The sequence below is a fragment of the Wyeomyia smithii genome, chromosome 3 (genome assembly GCF_029784165.1).
Source record: "Wyeomyia smithii strain HCP4-BCI-WySm-NY-G18 chromosome 3, ASM2978416v1, whole genome shotgun sequence".
NCBI lineage: Eukaryota > Metazoa > Arthropoda > Insecta > Diptera > Culicidae > Wyeomyia > Wyeomyia smithii.
Window position 1 is genome coordinate 170257482 of NC_073696.1, and position 21865 is coordinate 170279346.

The 21865-nt window shown below is 36.2% G+C and overlaps 1 protein-coding gene across 2 annotated transcripts in view; it reads right to left on the reverse strand.

The window, feature by feature from the left end:
• The window catches only part of LOC129733017 (putative fatty acyl-CoA reductase CG5065), a 60434-nt gene that overhangs the window by 20397 nt on the left and 18172 nt on the right, over positions 1-21865 (reverse strand). For both annotated transcript variants that reach the window (XM_055694556.1, XM_055694555.1), the window contains exon 2: positions 8610-8801. In XM_055694556.1, coding sequence (XP_055550531.1) covers positions 8610-8741 — 132 coding nt within the window. In that variant the 5' untranslated portion in view covers positions 8742-8801. The remainder of the gene's footprint in view (positions 1-8609; positions 8802-21865) is intronic.

Here is a 21865-nt window from a genome sequence, read left to right on the forward strand (position 1 = left end):
TCATGGTCCGTAAAATAAATTCAACTGACACTCTGAATAAACAATTTGAAAAAAAAAATAATTTAGCTACTGTTTGTTTTTGATATAGAAAAAATCTGAGAAATCTTTAACAAATAGCGTCTTTCCCCAACAAAATCAAGTAGTCAAAAGGTCCAACACAGAATGTAAAAATTTTTTTTGCTGCTTGTGGTTAAAATCATACCAAAAATCGGGAAGTACAAACCGGGTAGCTCCGTTCCGGTCCGGTTCGAAATAAAATCGAGACTCGAAGTTTCCGGTCCTATTTGACTTTTGACCGGATTCTTCCCGATGCGATGTCGAACACTATTCACAAGAAGTTTCAATACGCCTCCCGCGACGCTGATAACTTTTTGACTTCTTTAAAATCTGACAATATATGTTACGGAACAGTAAATTTATCCACCTGATCAAGCCTGATTTTATTTGACGCAAATCTTGCTGCGAAGCCGCTGTCGACTTTAACTGAAACCAACAACCAGCTTTCCCCTATCCGGCAGAATCATGCCAGTTAGGTAAACATAAAAAAACAGGGTCTCATGTTGACATTTCCTCAGAAACTGTTGAACAAATAAAGCGGCAGACATGAAGGAGGATGATTTTCCCGGCGTGAAGCCTAATTTCCCGGTTTTCCCGTATTTTTTTCCCGGTGATTTAAAATTCCCGGCTTTTTCCCGCTTTTCCCGTTTTTCCGGTAAAGTGGCCACCCTGAGTAAATGTATTTATCAAAAATTCAAAAAATGATCTCAGCTATAGTATCGATACTTCTGGTATAGATACTTTTTGACCGATATTTTGAGTATCTCGATACTTTTGGTTATTCGGGTATCGATACTGAAGTATCGATACTCTCCGTCGTATCGCCCAATGCTAGCCCGTATGCCTGCCATCCATTATGACTAGCGTTCTATGCCTTAGTTTTTTTATCAATAATTTGCACGGGGCCAGTTTGCTTCGAGAATATTGTTTCAGTTATTATAACATAAGTTTATATGTTTATTTTTATTTTTAATTTTTATGTAAACGTATGAGCAATCCGGGAATGTTTAAAAAAATAAGAAAAACCTAAATTAATCCACCTAGCGGTCAGACCCAGCCTTTCTCATTCAAACTTTTATTTGTAAAAAAAGATTTACATGAACGCTTCAATCCAATAAATGTATATTCACTCCTAAGGTTCTAAAATATTGATGTTGTAATCTATACATATAAAAATGCAGTCCGGTCTATCTGATGCATATATTTAGGCTCGAAAACTACCGAACCGATCGACGTAAAAATTTGTATGTAGGGGTTTTTGGTGCCAATAAAGGTTCCTATGATAGTTTGAGACCCTTACCTCTTCTGGAAGGGAGCGGCTCCATACAAATGAAACACAAATTTCGCACAGGTCAAGAACCAATCAAGAAAATACAAACAAATTTGGTATGTGAATGTTTTTAGAGGTAACAAATATGTCCATAATGGTTCGACGCCCCTACCTCATCTGAAGGCACAATTTCTGCACAAATTTCTGCACATCTCGCGAACTAATCAACTAAATGGAACCATATTTGGCAGGTGAATGTTTTGCGTGGTAACAAATATGTTCCATAATCGACCTCAGGCAACATTCTGGATTGTAAGATGGCAACTTTCGGTTTCTGGGAAACAGCCAAAAATGGCCGATTTCCACCCAATATAATAATATCCGGATCAAGAATGATACACAGGAGCTAAAATCGACAACAGATACCATTTAAAATTCTAAGATGGCGACTTCCGGTTTCTGAAAAACAGCTGTAAATGACCAAATACCACCCAATATGAGTTTTTCTTTAACCAGTATGACGTTCAAAATCCAGAAATTGTCTCCAAATGCCATTATGAAATCCAAAATGGACTCCCGGTTTCGGAAAAACAGCGGCAAACGACCAAAGACCGCCCAATATGGGTATTTCTGGAATCGTAATGATGCACTGGAGCCACAAATCGACCTTAGACAGCATTTTAAATTGTAAGATGGCAATATCCAGTTTCTGGAAAACAGCCTGAAATGGACAATTCCCATTAAATATGAGTATCTCCGGAACCAGAAAGAAGCACAGAAGCTTAAAATTGATCACAGAAACAATCTTGAATTTTAAGATGATGACTTCCGGTATCTGGCAAACAGCCGGAAATGACCTAATACCATTCAATATGAATGTTTTCGGAACCAGAATTACGCCCAGATGACAAAAAGTGACCAAATACCACCCAATATGGGTTTCTTCGGAACCAGAATTTTGCAAGAAGCTAAAAATTGACCTCAGACACCATTAGGAATTGTAGGATGGTAACATCTGGTTTCTAGAAAACAGCCAAAAATGGCCAATTTTCGTCAAACATGAGTATCTCCGGATCTAGAATGATACACAGCAGTTGAAATCGACCACAAACCCTATTTTAGATTCTGGATACCATTTTGAATTTGAAGATGACCACTTTTAGTTTGGGGAAATCAACCAAAATAACTAAGTATCTCCCAATATGGGTATTTCCGGTGTCAGATTGATGCCAGAAAATCTGCTGAGAATGACCGTATAACACCCAATATGAACAAATTCAGAATTAAGGCTATGTACAGAAGCCAAAAGTTGAAGATGTTGTCATTTCGATAAAACCAAACATTCAAACGATTTGTTATTTGACTTTGATCATATCCTATGGCCGATTCGTCGTGCATTTGCAGACTTTAAACACATCGCAAGGAATCAATGAATTTGGAAAGTTCAAATAGTACGATACCACATTAAAATTATGTTGAGGCCACATATATCGATCAAAGCAGCTGTAGTTTTAAATAGTCTTTGAATTTCTTTTCTTTCCAAAAACTTTGAGTCCCATATCAAATTGTTATGAAGTTTGTTATTTGTAAGTTTGAGAGATGACTCATTCGTATAACCCTAGTTATGTTCAAATAAAAAATGTAATCTTTGAGATAATAGACTCTCGTTGTTTTTTAACAATTTAATACATAACGGTTGCTTAAGTTCGATTATAATCAAATGAAATGGGAACGTATGGAGCAGCCAAACTTTGGAACCACGTGTTCAATCATAATTCATCAGTTAACCCTTAACTAGCCCGCTCATCTGATAATAATATTGATCAAATCGGTTGTGTAGTTTCTGAGATAATGAAGTTTCGTGATTTTCATATTTCTGTACTTTACAGACGAAATTACTGTCCGATTACAGTAAAATTCAAAAGGGTGTTATGAGACAGCTAGACCTTTTGTTTGACACTAATTTTGTGGAAATCGGGTCAGCCATCACTAAGAAATGTGAGTGAGTTCTAGTAGTATTCGGAATATGTTCCTTTTCATAGCTGGATTTCACATTTTTAAACATAACAGGCAAAGTAATAGTCTGATTGCGAAACAAATCAATAGGGTCTTATGAGGCAACTAGACCTTCCATCTGACACTGATTTTATGAAAATCGGTTCAGCCATCTCTGAGAAACATGAGTGAGATTAAGTGGTCTTCAAAACACGTTTCTTTTCATAACTTTTGAACCACAAGTTAAGGGTATTTCTAATAGCCCGTTCATTTGAAATCAATTTTGTTCAAATCGGTTGTGTAGTTTTCGAGATAATGATGTTTCATGATTTTTACATTTTGATACATAACCTCTAAACTAAAATTCCGATCACAATGAAATTTAATAGGGTCTTATGGGGATACTAGACCTTTCATTTGCAATTAATTTCATGAAAATCGGTACAGCCATCTCTGAGAAAAGTGAGTGAGAATAAAAATCTGCACATACACACACACACAGAAAACACAGAAAATGCTCAGCTCGTCGATCTGAGTCGAGTGATATATGCCATTCGGCCCTTTGGAGCACTTTTATACTTTCGGTTTTGCAAGTGATTGCTATACCTTTCTGGGAGAAAGGCAAAAATGATTAGTGGTTTTTCATCTATTTTTTGGTAAAGATTTTAGTTTTCTCTAGAATACTAAGTTTTTTTTTAGATCAATATGCAAGAATTCACTGAAAATCGACTATGTTTTTGCTGAATTCTCCTTACTTTGTTGCTTGAACGTTAAGGCATCGAAAAAAACACTTTCAGCTACTTTCCATTACCATGGTGATATTTGCGAATTTTTCGGTCAGAATGGATCGCTTTCGACCCATCATATTGAACAGTGAATTTCATAGTAATGACATCACATAGTTCATATGATTTCGTTGCCTTTTTCAACGCTGTTTCGAGCAAACAAAAATTTTCCAGATGGTAATGAAGAATCTGTGGAGTTTAACGAAGAACTCTATTTGAATGAAAAAAGTATCCCATTTTTTCAGTTTTTCCATGGGTAACCTAACAAAATATATGAAAGTTGAAAACGATCCTCTAACGTAAGATCAATCGAACTTTCCCAAAGTCGGTCTAAGGTTAATCAAAATGTAATCATCGACAAACTATCTATCTTTTTTGCCTTTCTCCTAGAAAGGTATAGCAATCACTTGCAAAACCGAAAGTATAAAAGTGCTCCAAAGGGCCGAATGGCATATATCACTCGACTCAGATCGACGAGCTGAGCATTTTCTGTATGTGTGTGTGTATGTGTGTGTGTGTATGTGCAGATTTTTATTCTCAATCACTTTTCTCAGAGATGGCTGGACCAATTTTCATGAAATTAATTGCAAATGAAAGGTCTTGTTGTCCCATAAGACCCAATTCAATTTCATTTTAATCGGATTTTTAGTTTCGAGGTTATGTACCAAACAGTAAAAATCATAAAACATTCTTATCTCAAAAACTACACAACCGATTTGAACAAAACTGGTCTCAAAAGAACGGGCTACCTGAAAACCCTTAAGTTTTTAATTTTATGAAGATTGAACATGTTGTTCAAAAGTTATGAAAAGAAACGTGTTCTGAAGACTGTTTAATCTCACTCATGTTTCTCAGAGATGGCTGAACCGATTTTCATAAAATCAGTGTCAAATGGAAGGTCTAGTTGCCCCATATGACCCTATTGATTTGTTTCACAATCGGACTATTAGTTTGCCTGTTATATTTAAAAATGTGAAATCCAGCTATGCAAAGGAACATATTCCGATGACTACTTGGACTCACTCACTTTTCTCAGAGATGGCTGACCCGATTTCCACAAAATTAGTGTCAAATGAATGGTCTAGCTGCCTCAGATAACCCTATTGAATTTCACTGTAATCGAACTGTAACTTCATCTGTAATGTACCGACTTGTGAAAATCACGAAACTTCATTATCTCAGAAACTACACAACCGATTTGATCAATATTGATATCAGATGAGCGGGCTAGTTAAGAGTTAACTGATGAATTATGATTGAACACGTGGTTTCAAAGTTTGGCTGCCCTATACGTTCCCATTTCATTTGATTATAATCGAACTTAAGCAACTGTTATGTATTAAATTGTAAACAATACAACGAAAGTCTATTATCTCAAAGAGTACATGACTTATTTGAACATTACTAGTGTCATACGAACGAGTCATCTCTCAAACTTACAAATAACAAACTTGATAACAATTTGATATGTGGCTCAAAAGTTATGGAAAGAAAAGAAATTCAAAGACTATTTAAAACTATACCTGCTTTGATCGATATATGTGGCCTTAACATACATTAGGTGTGGTATCGTACTATTTGAACGTTTCAAATTCATTGATTCCTTGCGATGTGTTTAAAGTCTGCAAATGCTTAACCAATCGGCCATAGGATATGATCAAAGTCAAATAACAACACATTTGAAATGATTTATTTTAATCGAAATGACAACATCCTCGACTGTTGGCTTGTGTACATCGCTTTAACTCTAAATATATTTATATTGAGTGGTATTCGGTCATTTTCAGCAGATTTTCTGGCATCAATCTGACACCGGAAATACCCATATTGGGATGTATTTAGTTATTTAGGTTGTTTTCCAAAAATTAAAGTGGTCGTCTTCAAATTCAAAATGGTGTCCAGGGTCAATGTTTGGTTTCTATGCATCATCACGTTTACGGAAATATCCATATTAGGTATTATTCGGTCATTTTCCACTGTTGCCTAGAAGTTGCCACTTGGCAATTCAAAATGGTGCCTGAGGACAATTGTTAGCTCCTTGCATCATTCTGGTTCCAGAGATACTTATATTGGATAGTATTTTAAGCTGTTTTTCACAAACCGGTAGTCGCCATCTTGTATTTCAAAATGGTTTTTAGGATACTGGTTAAAGAAAAACTCATATTGGGTGATATTTGGTCACATTGGACTGTTTTTCAGAAGCCGAAAGTCGTCATTTTGGACTTTAAAATTGCCTGTGAAATCAATTTCTGTCATCTGGGCGTAATTCTGGTTCCGAAAACATTCATATTGAATGGTATTTGATCATTTCCGGCTGTTTGCCAGACACCGGAAGTCACCATCTTGAAATTAAAGACTGTGTCTGTGATCAATTTTAAGCTTCTGTGCATCTTTCTGGTTCCAGAAATACTCATATTTAATGGGAATCGTCCATTTCAGGCTGTTTTCCAGAAACCGGAAGTTGCCATCTTACAATTCAAAATGTTGTCTGAAGTCGATTTGTGGCTCCAGTGCATCATTACGGTTCCGGAAATACCCATATTAGGTGGTATTTGGTCGTTTGCGCTGTTTTTCCGACACCGGAAGTCGCCATTCTGGATTTCATAATGGCATTTGGAGACAATTTCTGGATTTTGAACGGCATACTGGTTAAAGAAAAACTCATATTGGGTGGTATTTGGTTATTTTTAGCTGTTTTCAGAAGCCAGAAGTCGCCATCTTAGAATTTAAAATGCTATCTGTGGTCGATTTCAGCTCCTCTGTATTATTCTAGATCCGGATATAATTATATATGGTGGAAATCGGCCATTTTTGGCTGTTTTCCAGAAACCGGAAGATGCCATCTTACAATCCAAAATGTTGTCTGAGGTCGATTAAGGAACATATTTGTTACCACTAAAAACGTACACTTGCCAATATGGTTCCATTTAGTTGATTATTTCGCGAGATGTGCAGAAATTTGTGAAGAAACATGTACTTCCAGAAGAGGGAGGGGCGTCAAACCATCATGGACAAATTTGTTACCTCTAAAAACATTCACATACCATATTTGGTTGTATTTTCTTGACTGGTTCTTGAACTGTGCGAAATTTGTGTTTCATTTTTATGGGACCCCTCCCTTATAGAAGAGGGATTCGGGTGTCAAACCATTATGTACATATTTGTTACCACTAAAAACATTTACCTGCCAAATTTTGTTCCATTTGTTTGATTAGTTCTCGAGATGTGCACAAATTTGTGTTCCATCTAACCATTATGGACATATTAGTTACCCCTTAAAACATTCACATGCCAAATTCGGTTTCATTTGCTTGGTTTGTACTTGAGTTGTGCAGAAATTTATGTTTCATTTGTATGGGACCCTTCCCTTCCAGAAGAGGGGGGGGGGGTTTCAAACTATCATAGGAACCTTTATCGGCACCAAAAATCCCTACATACAAATTTTCACGTCGATCGGTTCGGTAGTTTACGAGCCTATATGGATTAGACAGACAGATAGACCGAACTGCATTTTTATATGTATAGATTACAACATCAAAATTTTAGAACCTAAAGAGTGAATATACATTTATTGGATTGAAGCGTTCATGTAAATCCGTTCTTACAAATAAAAAATTGAATGAGAAAGGCTGGGTCTGACCGCTAGGTGGATTAATTTAGGTTTTTTTTAAAACTGAACGTCTTTGGAAATAGTGTTCCTTGTATTTTTTGGGATTTACACTTGTTTTACTTTCTCTGCTTGGTTTATTATTTTCTGGTTGCTCAATTGTTTATTTACTTAATTTCTTACCATTTTTATTTCTAGTTTTGACATCATGTCAACCCTGACGCAATAATTTTTTTACTAACGTTGAATTAACAAAAAACCGAAAATGAGAGTTCAAAGCACACATTATGCTCAATTATAAGTGGTAATTAGTGTCACGCCGATACATGCCGCCGCCGCCGATATAAGCCAACGGCGTCACGCCGGCGCGCCGGTCGCCGCCGAGGTAAAATGTTTTCTACGCCGCCGCCGCCGATGATATGCTCGGCGCACAGGTCTAGTATAGCATAGGTCTCGGTCGTCACGTTTATATGTATTTAAAAATCGCTTAAGTGAGTTACTAACTACACGCGTTCCAGCGTCTGAACCATTCTTCAAAACCTGTAATTTGGAACCATGCATATTCGCGATAGACGGACGTGACCCACAATTAAAGCATACATCGTGGTGTTCGTATGCACCAAGGCAATGCACTGAAGCTGAACTGTCAACAAAACATTTCAATACAAGCATTACGACAAAAAATAGTTGGGAGGGTTTAATTAAAATGTCAATTTTTATTAGGTGTGTATAAGGGGCCATCCACATACCACGTTGACAGCTTTGGGGGGGTGTATGCGTAATGTCCACGGTCCACACGAAATTTTGGGAATTTATATGAACAGTTGTCCACGGAGGGGGATGTGGATGGCCCCTAAAGTGTTATGATTTGTAGTTCATAATGTGCTTATCTTACCTTGCCCATAAAACCCGTTCCTCCGGTTATAAATATGCTTCTGCCATTGTAAAATTCTGCAACAGAAATATATTTATTTTCGGTAGAACCATCTCTGGGTCTGCCGTCAGCACTTAGTATGGAAGCCATCATTTATATTGCACTCTCGATTTTGTTTCCCCAATCAACCAACTTTTAGTTAGTTGCATCTGCCTGAAAAGAGAAAAAAATACATATCACTACAGAGCAAGATCGCGCCAAATGACCTATAGTCGAATATCGACCATTTTTGATTTGAATGAAACTTTGCACACATTTTTCACAGATGGAGAGATTTTTTACACCCATGAGTCATATTCTAAAAGGGCGTATGCCTTCTGGCATAGGTTTTATTTGAAGCATTGTAGCCCAGAAACCGTTGGTTGTATAGAAAAACTGTCTGAGAATGAGTTGTAGGGAATCGAAAATGCATCATAACAACTGTACACTGTACAAAACTGTACAAAAAAAATTTTTTTCGACCAAAAAAAACTAAAAAAAAGCATTAAATTTCAATTTAAAAAAAAGAGTTGATTTTTTTTTATTTTTTTTTAAGAAACTTGACGTTAATACGCAACTTAAAAAAAAAGTCCAGGATGGAGAAATGAAAAATAATTTTTTTATGGTGGATTAATTTTTTTATAAAAATTCTAATTTAAAGATTTTTCAAAATATTTGTATTCTGATTATTTTTAAAGATGCAGAGAGTCATTTTGAATCAAAAAGCTCTTGGTAGTTAACATTCTAAAAGCATCGGTTTTCGAGATATATTGAATTCAAACTCGAAAAATTATTAATATTTGAGAAAATACATGTTTTCTTAATTTGTCCGTGGTTCTCCAGCAAAAACCATACGTTCATTGGGATGCTTGATCAAAAATATACAATTCACTCTTTGACAACAAAACGATTGGATAAATCACTCAAGCGCTAAACCTTAGCCTACCTACACGTTCCCCCTTGCCGAATTTTCTATAAAAATTATATTTGTCGTGCAACACTACCTACTTGTTTACTAATAATAACTGTTTGTAAAGTACGCTATCAATAACTACTGGGTTACCTATAATATCTGTTTTCGTATATAAATACGATTGCTCTTCTCCAGAGGTGTTAGTAACAGTTTGCATGGGAGCTCCGTAGCCGCAAGGTTACAGAGTCCGCTTTGGTAAGCGGGTGGTCGTGGGTTCGAATCTTAGTAGAATCAGGCCATTTGGTTGTCAAAGGACTTTCAAGTAGGGTTTATTCTCAGGCTCCCCAAGTCTTTGCAAGTTCAAAACAAAATATAACGTCGGTGCAGAGTGGCATTTTTTGCGACTTCTCATGGTAAAGACCCATGCGATGCAATTGGTGGCATAATAAAACGAATGGCAAGAAATGCAAGTTTACACTCAAAATATTTTTCACGTTATTGTTACGTGAAATTTCCTGTACTTATTCATTTTCTGTCATTTTGCATGATTTATGTGACAAACATAACATCTACGTGAAAATCACATACATACTATGATTTACCACGTATCATCTACGTCAACTTGGCAACGTCAAACAGAATAAAATATCGCGTGAACTCTCCGTGTGAAAATACACAGAAATCAAAGTGGCGAAGCTGTTGTCTGATGTTGTCTTTGAACATGAAAGGAATTCCTCGATGACTTCCCAATAAGGCCGATACAAATTTAATTTTCATTTTATGTCATCCCCCCCCCCCCCCCCTTCAAAAATGTTGAAAATTGGAAGGAAAAGAAAAAAAAGGTCAAGCCGTTTTGTTAATATTATTGACTTTTCGACAGCGTTTATGCTTAATTGAGCAACAAACAAGTCCAGTCACAGTGAAAGTGTCATCAAAAGGCAAGCCAAAAGATTAATAAGGCTGATACAAATTTCGAATTCTTTTTATGTCCAAGGTTATCAAAGTTAGCAAAGGGGGTGGCAAAAAATAAATAACACCGAGACGAAAAAAAAAGAAATATCTTCGATCAAAGTTTGTGTGCAAGTTATGAAGTTTGTAACTTGCACTCCAATAAATGTTTAAAAATAACGCTTTATTATTATTATTATTTATTTCGCTTGCCTTTTGACAACACTCTCGCTGTCACTGGACTTGTTTGTTGCTAAATAAAGCATTTATGCTGTCGGAAAACCAATAAAATGAACAAAACGGTTTGAGCTTTTTTTTTCTTCCCCTTCCAATATTCAAGATTTTTGAACGGGTGGGTGACATAAAGTGAAAATAAAATTTGTAACAGCCTGATGATGATGTGTGATATTTTTCAACACACTTTTGCATGCAACTTACAAACGTCGTATCTTGCACACAATTTTTCATGAAAGCTATTCCTTTTTTTTCTTCTCAGTGTTATTTATTTTTTGCCCTCCTCTTAGCTAACTTTGATAACCGTGGACATAAAAACTATTCAAAATTTGTATCAGCCTAAGTGAGTTTTAGAAAAACCATAAAAATCCGGCATCGAGATTTCATACAGATTCAGTTCAAATTGCGTAGAATTTCCTGAACATAAACAGATGCAGCTAACAGTGATTATCGCCAGCGAATGTCGCAATATCATTTTGCTATTTTGTATGTCGTTTAATTCATTTACGAAAGAATTGTATGTGACCAATCATCCAAAATAAATAAAAGTAATAAATTTACTTAATTACGGAAAAGTAATAAAAATTCATCAAAAATGTCATTTAGTTGGGTATCATATGAAGAATATGAACAAGGAGTAACAGAATGGAGCAATATTTTCAAAAAATCTATAATCATAGCTGCCACACAAAAGTATTACTCTTTTGTTCCGATTTCAAAAAATAAGATACAAACGAAGCTGTTTTCAAAAGATGACGAATCATTTACTTATGATGTATATAAAATATAAGGTGAAACTAGTTCTGTAAAGTATCTATGTCATAAAAAATATGTTCCTAAGATAATAAAACTCGAAAATAAATATTTAATTCTTATATATATTTATATCACTTAGAATATTTAACTCTTTCCTTGAGAACCGTTCGCCCAATCGTTTTGTTGTCAAAGAATGAATTGTACATTTTTGGTCAAACATTCCAATGAACGTATGGTTTTTGCTGGAGAACCATGGACAAATTAGGAAAAACGTGTATTTTCTTAAATAATTATAATTTTTCGAGCTTACATTAGAAATAACTCGAAAACCGATGCCTTTAGAATGTCTTCTACCAAGAGCTTTTTGATTCAAAATGACTCTCTGCATCTTTTAAAATCATCAGAATACAAATATTTTGAAAAATGTTTGAATTAGAATTTTCATAAAAAAATCAATCTACCATAAAAAAATTAGTTTTCATTCCTCCATCCTGGACTTTTTTTTAAAAGTTGCATATTAACGTCAAGTTTCTTTGAAAAAAAAAATTAAAAAAAAATTCAACTTTTTTTTTAAATTGAAATTTAATGTTTTTTTTTTGGCCAAAAAAATTTTTTTTGTACAGTGTATATTTTTTTATGATGCATTTTCGATTCGCTACAACTCATTCTCAGACAGTTTTTTTATACAACCAACGGTTTCTGGGCTACAATGCTTTGAATAAAACCTATGCAATAAACCGCCTCGCACTCCGACGTGAGCTGCAGGCATATGCCTCGCTCCGGAGCGCTCCGCGGGGCGTCACACAGCTTGTGTTTGCTGCGATTAGTTTTCCTTTTCGCGAATGAAATTGCAAACGAAACTGGTGGGATAGGACTTAATAGTAATGTTCCTTATCATTAAATACATTTTATGACAATAAAATCAAGGATTAAACGGGAATATTTTTTTATTCACAGAACTATATAGATACCACGTTATAAGAAGCAGAAGAGGCTGGGTTTTTGCTTTTACTTTTAATAGTCTGTTATGTAATCTTAGCACACTTCCCGCGGCGAAAAATAAGTATCTACCTCGATAAACGAAATTCAAACTTTGACCAACTAGTTACAAACCTCATCTGCACAAGCTGTACAGCGTGTTTAACGGTTTTTATTTCAAAATTTGAAGTACAAATGGTAAACTCTGATCGAAGTTTAAATGTCAGGTGATGTCAGTGGTGAATGGGTTGATGCAAATAATAAAAAGTGCAGTTTAAGCAAAAAACATTTTTCGAAAGTTGAGTCTCTTCACTTGTTGGGGAGGTTATAACGCAATTTAGTTTCAATACTATCTGTTTTCCCCTGAAAACTAAAAATGCAAATACATGTCTGTAAGTGGCAAGTTTCAGCCAAATCAAAAATAACAATTTAAAAAAACTAATATATTGGGCCATCTTAATGGAATTTCTCATATACAGTGGTGAGTCGCTGGGCCGTCACCCAACTAAAATGCACTCTAATATCAGAAGTCAACATCATTCAAATGCATTTAAGTAAGGGGTCCGAGAAATGAAAAAAAAAAATATTACTAAAATAAAATTATATTATTCATTGTTGTGAATAATTTGTAAACATGTTTAGTACGCTTAATTCATTCAGCATTGATAAGTTTGTTCCTCAGCGCTACTAGTTGGATACTTTATGCAGATCATCTCTGACATAATCAATCGCGTAATTTAAATAGTACATGTTATACATCTACAACATTTTGTGTGTAATTCAGAGGTTTATTGTTCGGTTGTTTGTTTTTTTATTTCTTTAACACCTTCACCGGAAATATCCAGCGTCGCGATCCTCCATTTTTCAGGCAGGAAGCATAGTGATATGCTTGCGCTTTATCATGCTGCTTTTCGATGGATTTTTAGTATAAAAATGTATTGACCAAATACATTGAATATTTACCACAGCAGCAAGACAGAAAAACAAAGTTTATTTTCTTTGACATAGTTTTGAAAACTCGTAAATGACAAATAGACAAATTTTCTCTTGGTGAACGGTCAGGGATACATGCGTTTTTTTCGACAACGACATTTTTCGATAATCAATCAACCGAGAAACGAACCAGCGATAAATATTTTCCTAGTGTAATAAGTTTGTCAAATAATTTTGACAAACAATTATCTCCGACTAAAAATCTGTGAAAATTTTATTTGTCAAAAAGTGACAAATATTTGACGCTTGGTCGAAAAGTGTACTACAGTCTTAACACGATTCACTAGTTGGGTGGCAGCCGTGTTCCAATCAACGAATTCCGGCTGTACTTCCAAAATCCGTTTTCCATTTAACACCAAGCACATTTGGTATTAATATTATATGACTTAAGCGGACATTACACGAAGCAAATATTTGCTATTTTTGGTTCGAATTTTATTTGCACAAAATAAAATCCGTAACAAAAATAGCAAAAATTTGCTTCGTCTAATACCTGCTTTAATATTGTGCATTTCCACGTAAAACAGGTAAATGACAAAATACGAGTATTTTATTGAATCAGTTATGCCAAATTCGAATTGGTTGTTTGAAATTCAATACATAAGTTAAGGCGGACGAAGAGTGATGATCATATTGTAGTTTATCTTAATAGTAATCTGTGGTCCCCGTGGTTCTGTGGTTAGCGATGTCGGTCGGCTAGCTCTCCCACACGGTTGTGATATCGGGTTCGATTCCCGATCAGGTCGAGGATCTTTTCGAGCTGGAAATTTTCTCGACTCAGCACTGGGGCACGGTGTATCGTTGTACTTATCCTACAACATGCAAAATGTGCCGAAAACAATATCGATAACGAATTCTCTCAACTAATCTAGTTGATCGAGACCGCATTAGCCCCTCAGGCTATATAGCGGGCGATATTGTTATTGTTTGTTAATAGTAATCTGTTCGGACCGTTCAAAATTAAACTCAACGCCATTAAAATCACAAGCAGCACATTTACATTGCAGGATGTGTTTTTTTGTTGCACTTTTTCGAAAAGCAGAATAGCAATTCAAGTGACATATCGCAAAGAAAATACATATATGTATATCAAATATTTTTAAAGACTGTGTTTTTTATATGCTGATGAAATAAACCTAAATAATTTCTATCACTGTGCAAAAACATGGAGAACATTTTCTGATTTTTTTTTTGTAATTTAAACGATCACAACTCTGTTTGAAAAATTCATGCAGGGTATGGAACTACTCCGACTGCGGTTCCTCCGTCAGGTTTTTTGTAACTTCCTAATGCAAATCCTGCCAAAGAGCGACCGCCGAGGTAATGCAATTTTCTATCTGGTAATGAATCACACTACATCGATAGCGGTTGCTTTTTGGCAGGTTTTGCATTAGAATGCTGTAAACAATCTGACGGAGAAACCGCTGCCAGAGTTCCGGGGCACTTACCCTTCGACAAAAAAAAAACGTTTTGAGGAAGTCTTTCAAATTTTACAACAAAACTAGTTTTGCATTTCTTTCATTCCATCAAACTGTTTCTAACATGCATATCAGACATTGTTTGATTTGTCATTAAGTTAAAAAAAAAAACTGGGGACTTTCGTTTCCAGACTCCGAACCGGACCGAACGGAGCCAACCGGACAAACCCAAAACGGATTGAAATGTATTGCTTATTTTTTTATTCACTTACATTTGAAACATCCAACTCTGGATCATAGAAGCAGAAGTTTTAAAAATGTTGTTCTTCAAAACATTTTTAATAACAACTGAACGTTTATTTGTTAAAATGTTTGTAGTCTAGCCTTTCAATAATCTCCAGCTATCTAAGCAAAGGCCGACATTTCATTGCAAAAGAGATACCTCATACGTAGCATTCGGCGCAAACTATCGTATGATAACATAGGTAGGTACATTGTATTAAACATGTGGTTCAAATTACTTTTGCGCCCAAATTCAATCATAGCAATCGACTCACTCCTGGTGTTCACTCATATAAGTGCACTCCGGCGTGATAAATATCACGTCGGAGCGTTGAATATAAAAGAGTAACCGGAGTGTTGCTTTTGCTAGTCGCGCTCCGGCTGGAGCCGTGAGCTTTCAGGAGCTTCACCAAAGTGTGCGAATATGATTTGGAAAACATAGCATGCTGCTCGTGTGAAGAAGGTTTTATTTTCGCACTCCAATCGCAACACTGCTCATGGGTGTAAAAAATCTCTCTACCTGTGAAAAATGCTCAGTTTGCTAAGCCAAATACGTGTGCAATGTTTCATTCAAATCAAAAATAGTCGATTAAATTTTCGCGTATTTCCAGACGATTTGAAATGATTTTGCTCTACTGCGGAAAAAATGTGCATTATATACAACCTAAATTTTCCAAATAATAAAAAAACATAAAATTGAGTAGCAACAATTTCCATTTAATTTTTTTTTCAATGAGAAGTACGCGTACCATTAACTTAGTACATTCTTATTAACACATAGAATAATTATTGAGGTTGGCTGCAGCATTTTTCTTTATTATATTTTACAAGGTTGTGTTCAGCCTCGAACTCCCAACGTTCCGATCACTACTCTTACTCCCTATCCTCGGAGTCATTTTACGATGCTGCATGTCAACGAATTTTATTTAGTACTGTTGAATGCCTCAAATCGTAAGAAACTGTAAATCGTATATAATGTCACTTATTGTCTTCAATGTTGACCCAAGTCTATTTATAGGTTCTGATGTCAATATGTAACTCAATATTGCGTCATATACGAAGGAATAATAACATGCGATCTGCATTGACCTTCTTTTTAACTGTTAGGCGATTCAAGCAGTTGCAATCAACAAACATTAAAAATCTTTCAAGGCGTTGCCCATGTTTATGTGGAACTCGACTGTATGTGCCATTTTTTTGGGTGATTTTTCTTTTATTCAAAACTGCGTTCATGATTTATACCCAATTCATTAAATCTTTTAGGAACTACATTTTAAAAACCAGAGTTGCTGAAAGGGACATTTTATTTTAAATTAAATTTGGCATAAAAATTGTATGATTCTTTACTATTCAACGATTTCGTGTTTCATAATAGACGATTTTAACTGTCACGAAAAAGTTAATTGTATAAAATTTATTATGCAATCCTCTTACAACTGTTATAGGAGTTTTCAAGAAATACGAATATCATCGTGGATCACATAAATTAGAAATCCTACAATTTTGCACTTCAATTAAATTTAGCACTGTTGACAAATCTACTGCGATGAAACCTGATTTTTTGTGTGCATTTATACGAGGAACCATATGCAGTCATATATCACGGACTGTACGACCCATATATGATGAAAGATAACTTGAACTGCTTATAACATGAACTTTATACAATTTTGATTGAAACTTGATTTTGTATTGCCATTTTTATACGATTTCTGGTTATCTGAGTAGCTTGTTGAATCTTCCGCTGACTCTCCAGTGTATCCAAATCCAACAGCTTACAACGGTCTTCGTAGCAGGGAAGATTATTGGGTCTGGAGTAGACCCTGTGTAGTCTGGAGTGTAAATTTCTCAAAGCGATACGAACAAACCTTCGTTGAACGCGTTCTATTCTGTTTTTCCAGCACAGGTCATAAGGATTCCAGATGATGCAGGCATTTTCAAGGATTGGCCGAACTAATGCACAATACAATGCCTTCAAGCAGTGTGGATCTGTAAAGTCTCGAGCAATTTTGGCGATGAAACCAAGTTGTTTCGAGGCTTTGGATATGACAGCAGTATAATGTTGATTGAAAGACATAGATGAAGAAAAAAAAAATGTTGATTGAAAGTGAGCTTATGATCCAACAAAACTCCAAGATCGTTGATCTGATCTACGCGTTCGAGGACACATCCATTTATCTGGTAATTAAAAGAAATGGGCACATGACAACGATGGAATGTTACGACCATACATTTAGCGATGCTCATTGTGAGCTTGTTTCTGTTACACCATTCAGCAAACGTGCCCAACAGTGCTCGCAGGCGTTGGCAGTCCTGGACAGAATTCACAACAAGGTAGATCTTCAGATCGTCGGCATATACCAATACGCACCCGGCTCCTAGCAAAATGGCAATGTCATTGAAGTATAAAGCAAACAGCAGTGGACCAAGATTACTGCCATGAGGGACTCCGAAAGTGTTGCTAAATGTCCGTGAAACTGCGGAATCCAGCTTAATACTCAAGGTGCGGCCTAAAAGATACGAGCTCAGCCAAGAGGTTAGTCTCTCAAACATACCGAGTTTAGAAAGCTTATGGGAAAGTATTCGATGATCTACTGTGTCAAAAGCGGCCTTAATATCTGTATAAACAGCATCAATTTGCGATCCAGCTTCCATCTGTGAGATACAGGTGCTTGTGAATTCGATCAAGTTGGTCGACACTAAACGACCCGGCATAAAACCATGCTGATCAATTGAAATATAGCTTCTAGTGCAGTTTAGAATCACACTGTGGACGATGATATCGAAGAGCTTAGATTCGGCAGAAAAGCTGGTTATTCCTCTATAGTTCCTTACGTCACGTTTGTCTCCCTTCTTGTGTATCGGAAACATGAAAGATTGTTTCCACAGCGCCGGAGACTTTTGTTGTTCAAACGATTTGGTAAAAATCCGACTGAGGGGCACGGCAAGAGCAATAGCGCAGCGACAGAAAATAATAGCTGGAACACCGTCGGGACCAGGAGAATAGGAGCTTCTCAACTTCTTGGCACCAGCAATGACCATGACCAGCAGGGGTGATTTCGGAAATATCCGTGTCAGCAGCACCAACAGGTACACCAGCTGCAGCTAATTCAGCTTTAGACTGTGTTGTACAGCCATTGGCAAACACAGACGAAAAATGATCAGCAAATAATTCGCAAGATTCCGTGACAGTCGAAGAGTCTGTGTCGCCCAAGAACACACTAGAAGGAATTAAAGAGCTTTTCCTCTTTGAGTTCACAAAGGATTCCCATCAGAAATAACTTGTCTTAACGAGTTTATACACTCAGCTGGATCAAACAAACAAATTCAGGTCAATACTCTAGGCGTAGGTAGAATCTACAACGTGTTTCAGAGGTTACTTCTGATGGAAATCCGACTAACGCCGCACAGTGGGATCAAACTGAAAAAAGAGGGACAAAAGTCTTTTTCGACGTTTTAGCATATAGGTGTCTTCGAAGAAGTTTTCCAATATGCTCTTTAGAATATTTTGAGATAATAGTTGAAACTATTATTAAGGGGGTATACAGTTTTATTTGAGGCAAAAATTTTCAGTTACAAGATATCAAGTTTAGGTCTTCGGTAAAGTTGCAGATATATAAATTTTATAATTTTTTTCCGAAGACACCAGGTGTCTATCTTATAAGACCTACAAGTTCTAGCTAAATTCCTGTTACCACCCCCTTAAAATCAATTTATAAAGTTTTTTGAGTTTGATTCGCATATTTTTAAAAATATCTCATATAGATAAATCGTCCAGCGCAAACCGATGTAGGGGTATGAGGTGGGACCATCATCATCATCATCATCTGATCGAGTTGGCATATTCTACAAAGTTGTTGATACCATCAAGATGCACAACTTTTCTGAAGATTTCAATATCGTATATTGCAGGGTGGCCACTCAAAATAAATTTTCGATTTCCCGCTTTTTTCCCGGTTTTCCCAGTGATATTTCAAAAATTTTCCCGATGTTTTATTATAAATAAATACGAGAAAAACATCAATTTACACATGTTTATTCATATCCATGCTAAAATAGTGTTATAAAACTATGATAAATATTCCTGTGTCATCGCTTTTATCTGTTCGTCGACAATACAAAGAGACTTTAGAGACCATACAGTACACCAAAATGCACAATTTTTCGCCATTTTTATCTCCAAATCTTTGACAATCTTCGCCTTCTCGCGCTTACTTGCTTGCTTTTGCTATTTCAAAGCTTCTATATTAGGGTGATAATTGAAAGTATAGGACAAATTTAACCACAAACATCGTTTTGCGTTAGGGGAAAGTTGTGTTTTCTCAAAAAAAGTCCTCATGCAAAAACCGATTTCCAGCGGACTTCGGGAACAAAAGCCTCAAAGTGATCAATGAAAAATGCACATGAAATCGTCGATTTTTTCAGGTGGTAAATGTCGTAGAAACTTTGAGATCCCGGATTTTTTTCAGTAAAACTTCGACATTTTGGGACTAAAAATATTTTCGAGGTGAGGCCAACGGAATATAAGAGTAACAATTCGAAACAAAATATTCAAAATAATTTGAGTAATTCGCGACTTTTCCAGAAATTTTGTATGACAAACTGCGGAAATTCCCAAATCTACATTGAAAGAGACGCGTAAAAAACCACACAAAAAACGGCGTAAAAAGCAATTTCGCATTATTTTTCAAAAAAACTCATGACTGTTTTCAGTTATTCGATAAATTTTAGTTCCTTTTTTAAAACAATATGCAACTCATTTTAACGAAATCGTCTTTGATCTGCCAAAGAATTAAAAAAAAATATGTTTGCTACGTCTTTCAAGTTTGCACATGACATCAATTTTACATCATTCAAATTGAAATTTTTTGTTCCAATGAATATTTTTTCCATGTCTAAAAATTAATATGCTACAACTCGTCTATAGACGCGATTAGCAGAAGTTTTCAAGATACAGTTTTCCAATCATTTCACTTGCTAACACTTGCTGCTAATACTTTCTTAGAAGGACACATGCCAAAGGATGAATTTCCCGGTGTGAAGCCTAATTCCCCGGTTTTCCCGACTTTTTTTTCCCGGTGATTTGAAATTCCCGTCTTTTTCCCGCTTTTCCCGGTAGAGTCGCCACCCTGATATTGTATAGTTTACTTCAAAATTTGTTTTAAGTCAAAATTATGCACATGTTTAGGGTAATATAATTCAATCAGTGGCACTTTGTGGCAGCCAAAATTATTCTCCTTTAATCAGTCATTGTGTACACTACAAGTATGCAAAAAAAATCATAGCCGGGTATGGTCGGGCAATATCGTTTTCTCAGCAACGTTTTCGATCATACCAATCACATTTATGCGGACCGCAGATTGTATTACCGCGTTCAATAACACGTTGCTAGGATACCAAACAACTGTGTTTGGTATATAGCAAGTAAAACTCATCCAATGTGTATACATACTTCTGAAAAGATGCTGCGAAAAGATTTATCTAAAGTGTGGCTGCAAGAGCCTGGTACTTCAGGTATCACGAGAATGCACCACGTTGCATCAGCGTAGCAGTTAAGCCAGCGTTCATTTTGGGACTCAAAACGGCATTGCGTCCTTTTTGCCTTGCTCCACCGACTATTGAACTTGGAACATAACCTTGTAACATTCTTTTTTAACTGTATACTGCCGTTGTCCACAAACCTTCCTTCTTGCTTCAAAATATACTCCCGAACGTGGTGCATTCTCGTGATACCTGAAGTACCAGGCTCTTGCAGCCACACTTTAAATAAATCTTTTCGCAGAATCTTTTCAGAAGTATGTAATCACATTGGATGAGTTTTACTTGCTATATACCGAACACAGTTGTTTGGTATCCTAGCAACGTGTTATTGAACGCGGTAATACAATCTGCGGTACGCATAAATGTGATTGGTATGATCGAAAACGTTGCTGAGAAAACGATATTGCCCGACCATAACCGGCTATGATTTTTGACGTAGAACTACGTTTTTCTTTAGCCTACCACATAGGGATGTAAATAGGAAAACTATTAACGAAAAAGGGACGAAATATGTCCCTTTTTAAATGCTTATAAATCGGTTTGTTTTCAACCGATTTCCTTCATTTTTGCAGCAATTGTTTGGAAAATTATACACGCATCCACCCAAATGTAGAAAATTGTTGATTGATTATGCAAACTATTGTACTATTGATAATTGTCAAGCCTTGTTTAAACGAAAATTACGTCCTCTGATTGGTCGTTATATGATTGCTTCCCAAGCACGGTCGACAGAATCATATACCTTGCAATTGAAAACATGCTATTTGGCCTATATAAGAGCCTGTTTCAGCCGAAGTCGCTCATAATAGTTCTGGACAGCGACAAGTTGTCAACAGCAGTCGTCCTTCCTTAGCAGCAGCACTAGCCCTGTGGTTGGTCACCACGTCTCAGGAGCAGCGCGGTTCTTCTCAGCGTGTGTCGCCAGACTGCCATTATTCCCCCGTGTTAGGGCAGCATGAAGATCGTCATCACCAAATCCAATTTTGAACAGCAAAATGCCTTCTTTCAAGGCAAATAAACAAGTCATTGAAAGTTAATAATTTTTGACAACGTAAGCAAGCATTCTGTGCGGATTCTAGCAGTTACATCTGTCGCGGCCGTCTAATTTACAGAAGGTGAAATAGCTTCCACAGTGCATGTTGTCCGTGTATCTTAACTCCCCCACTGTTGGGGCA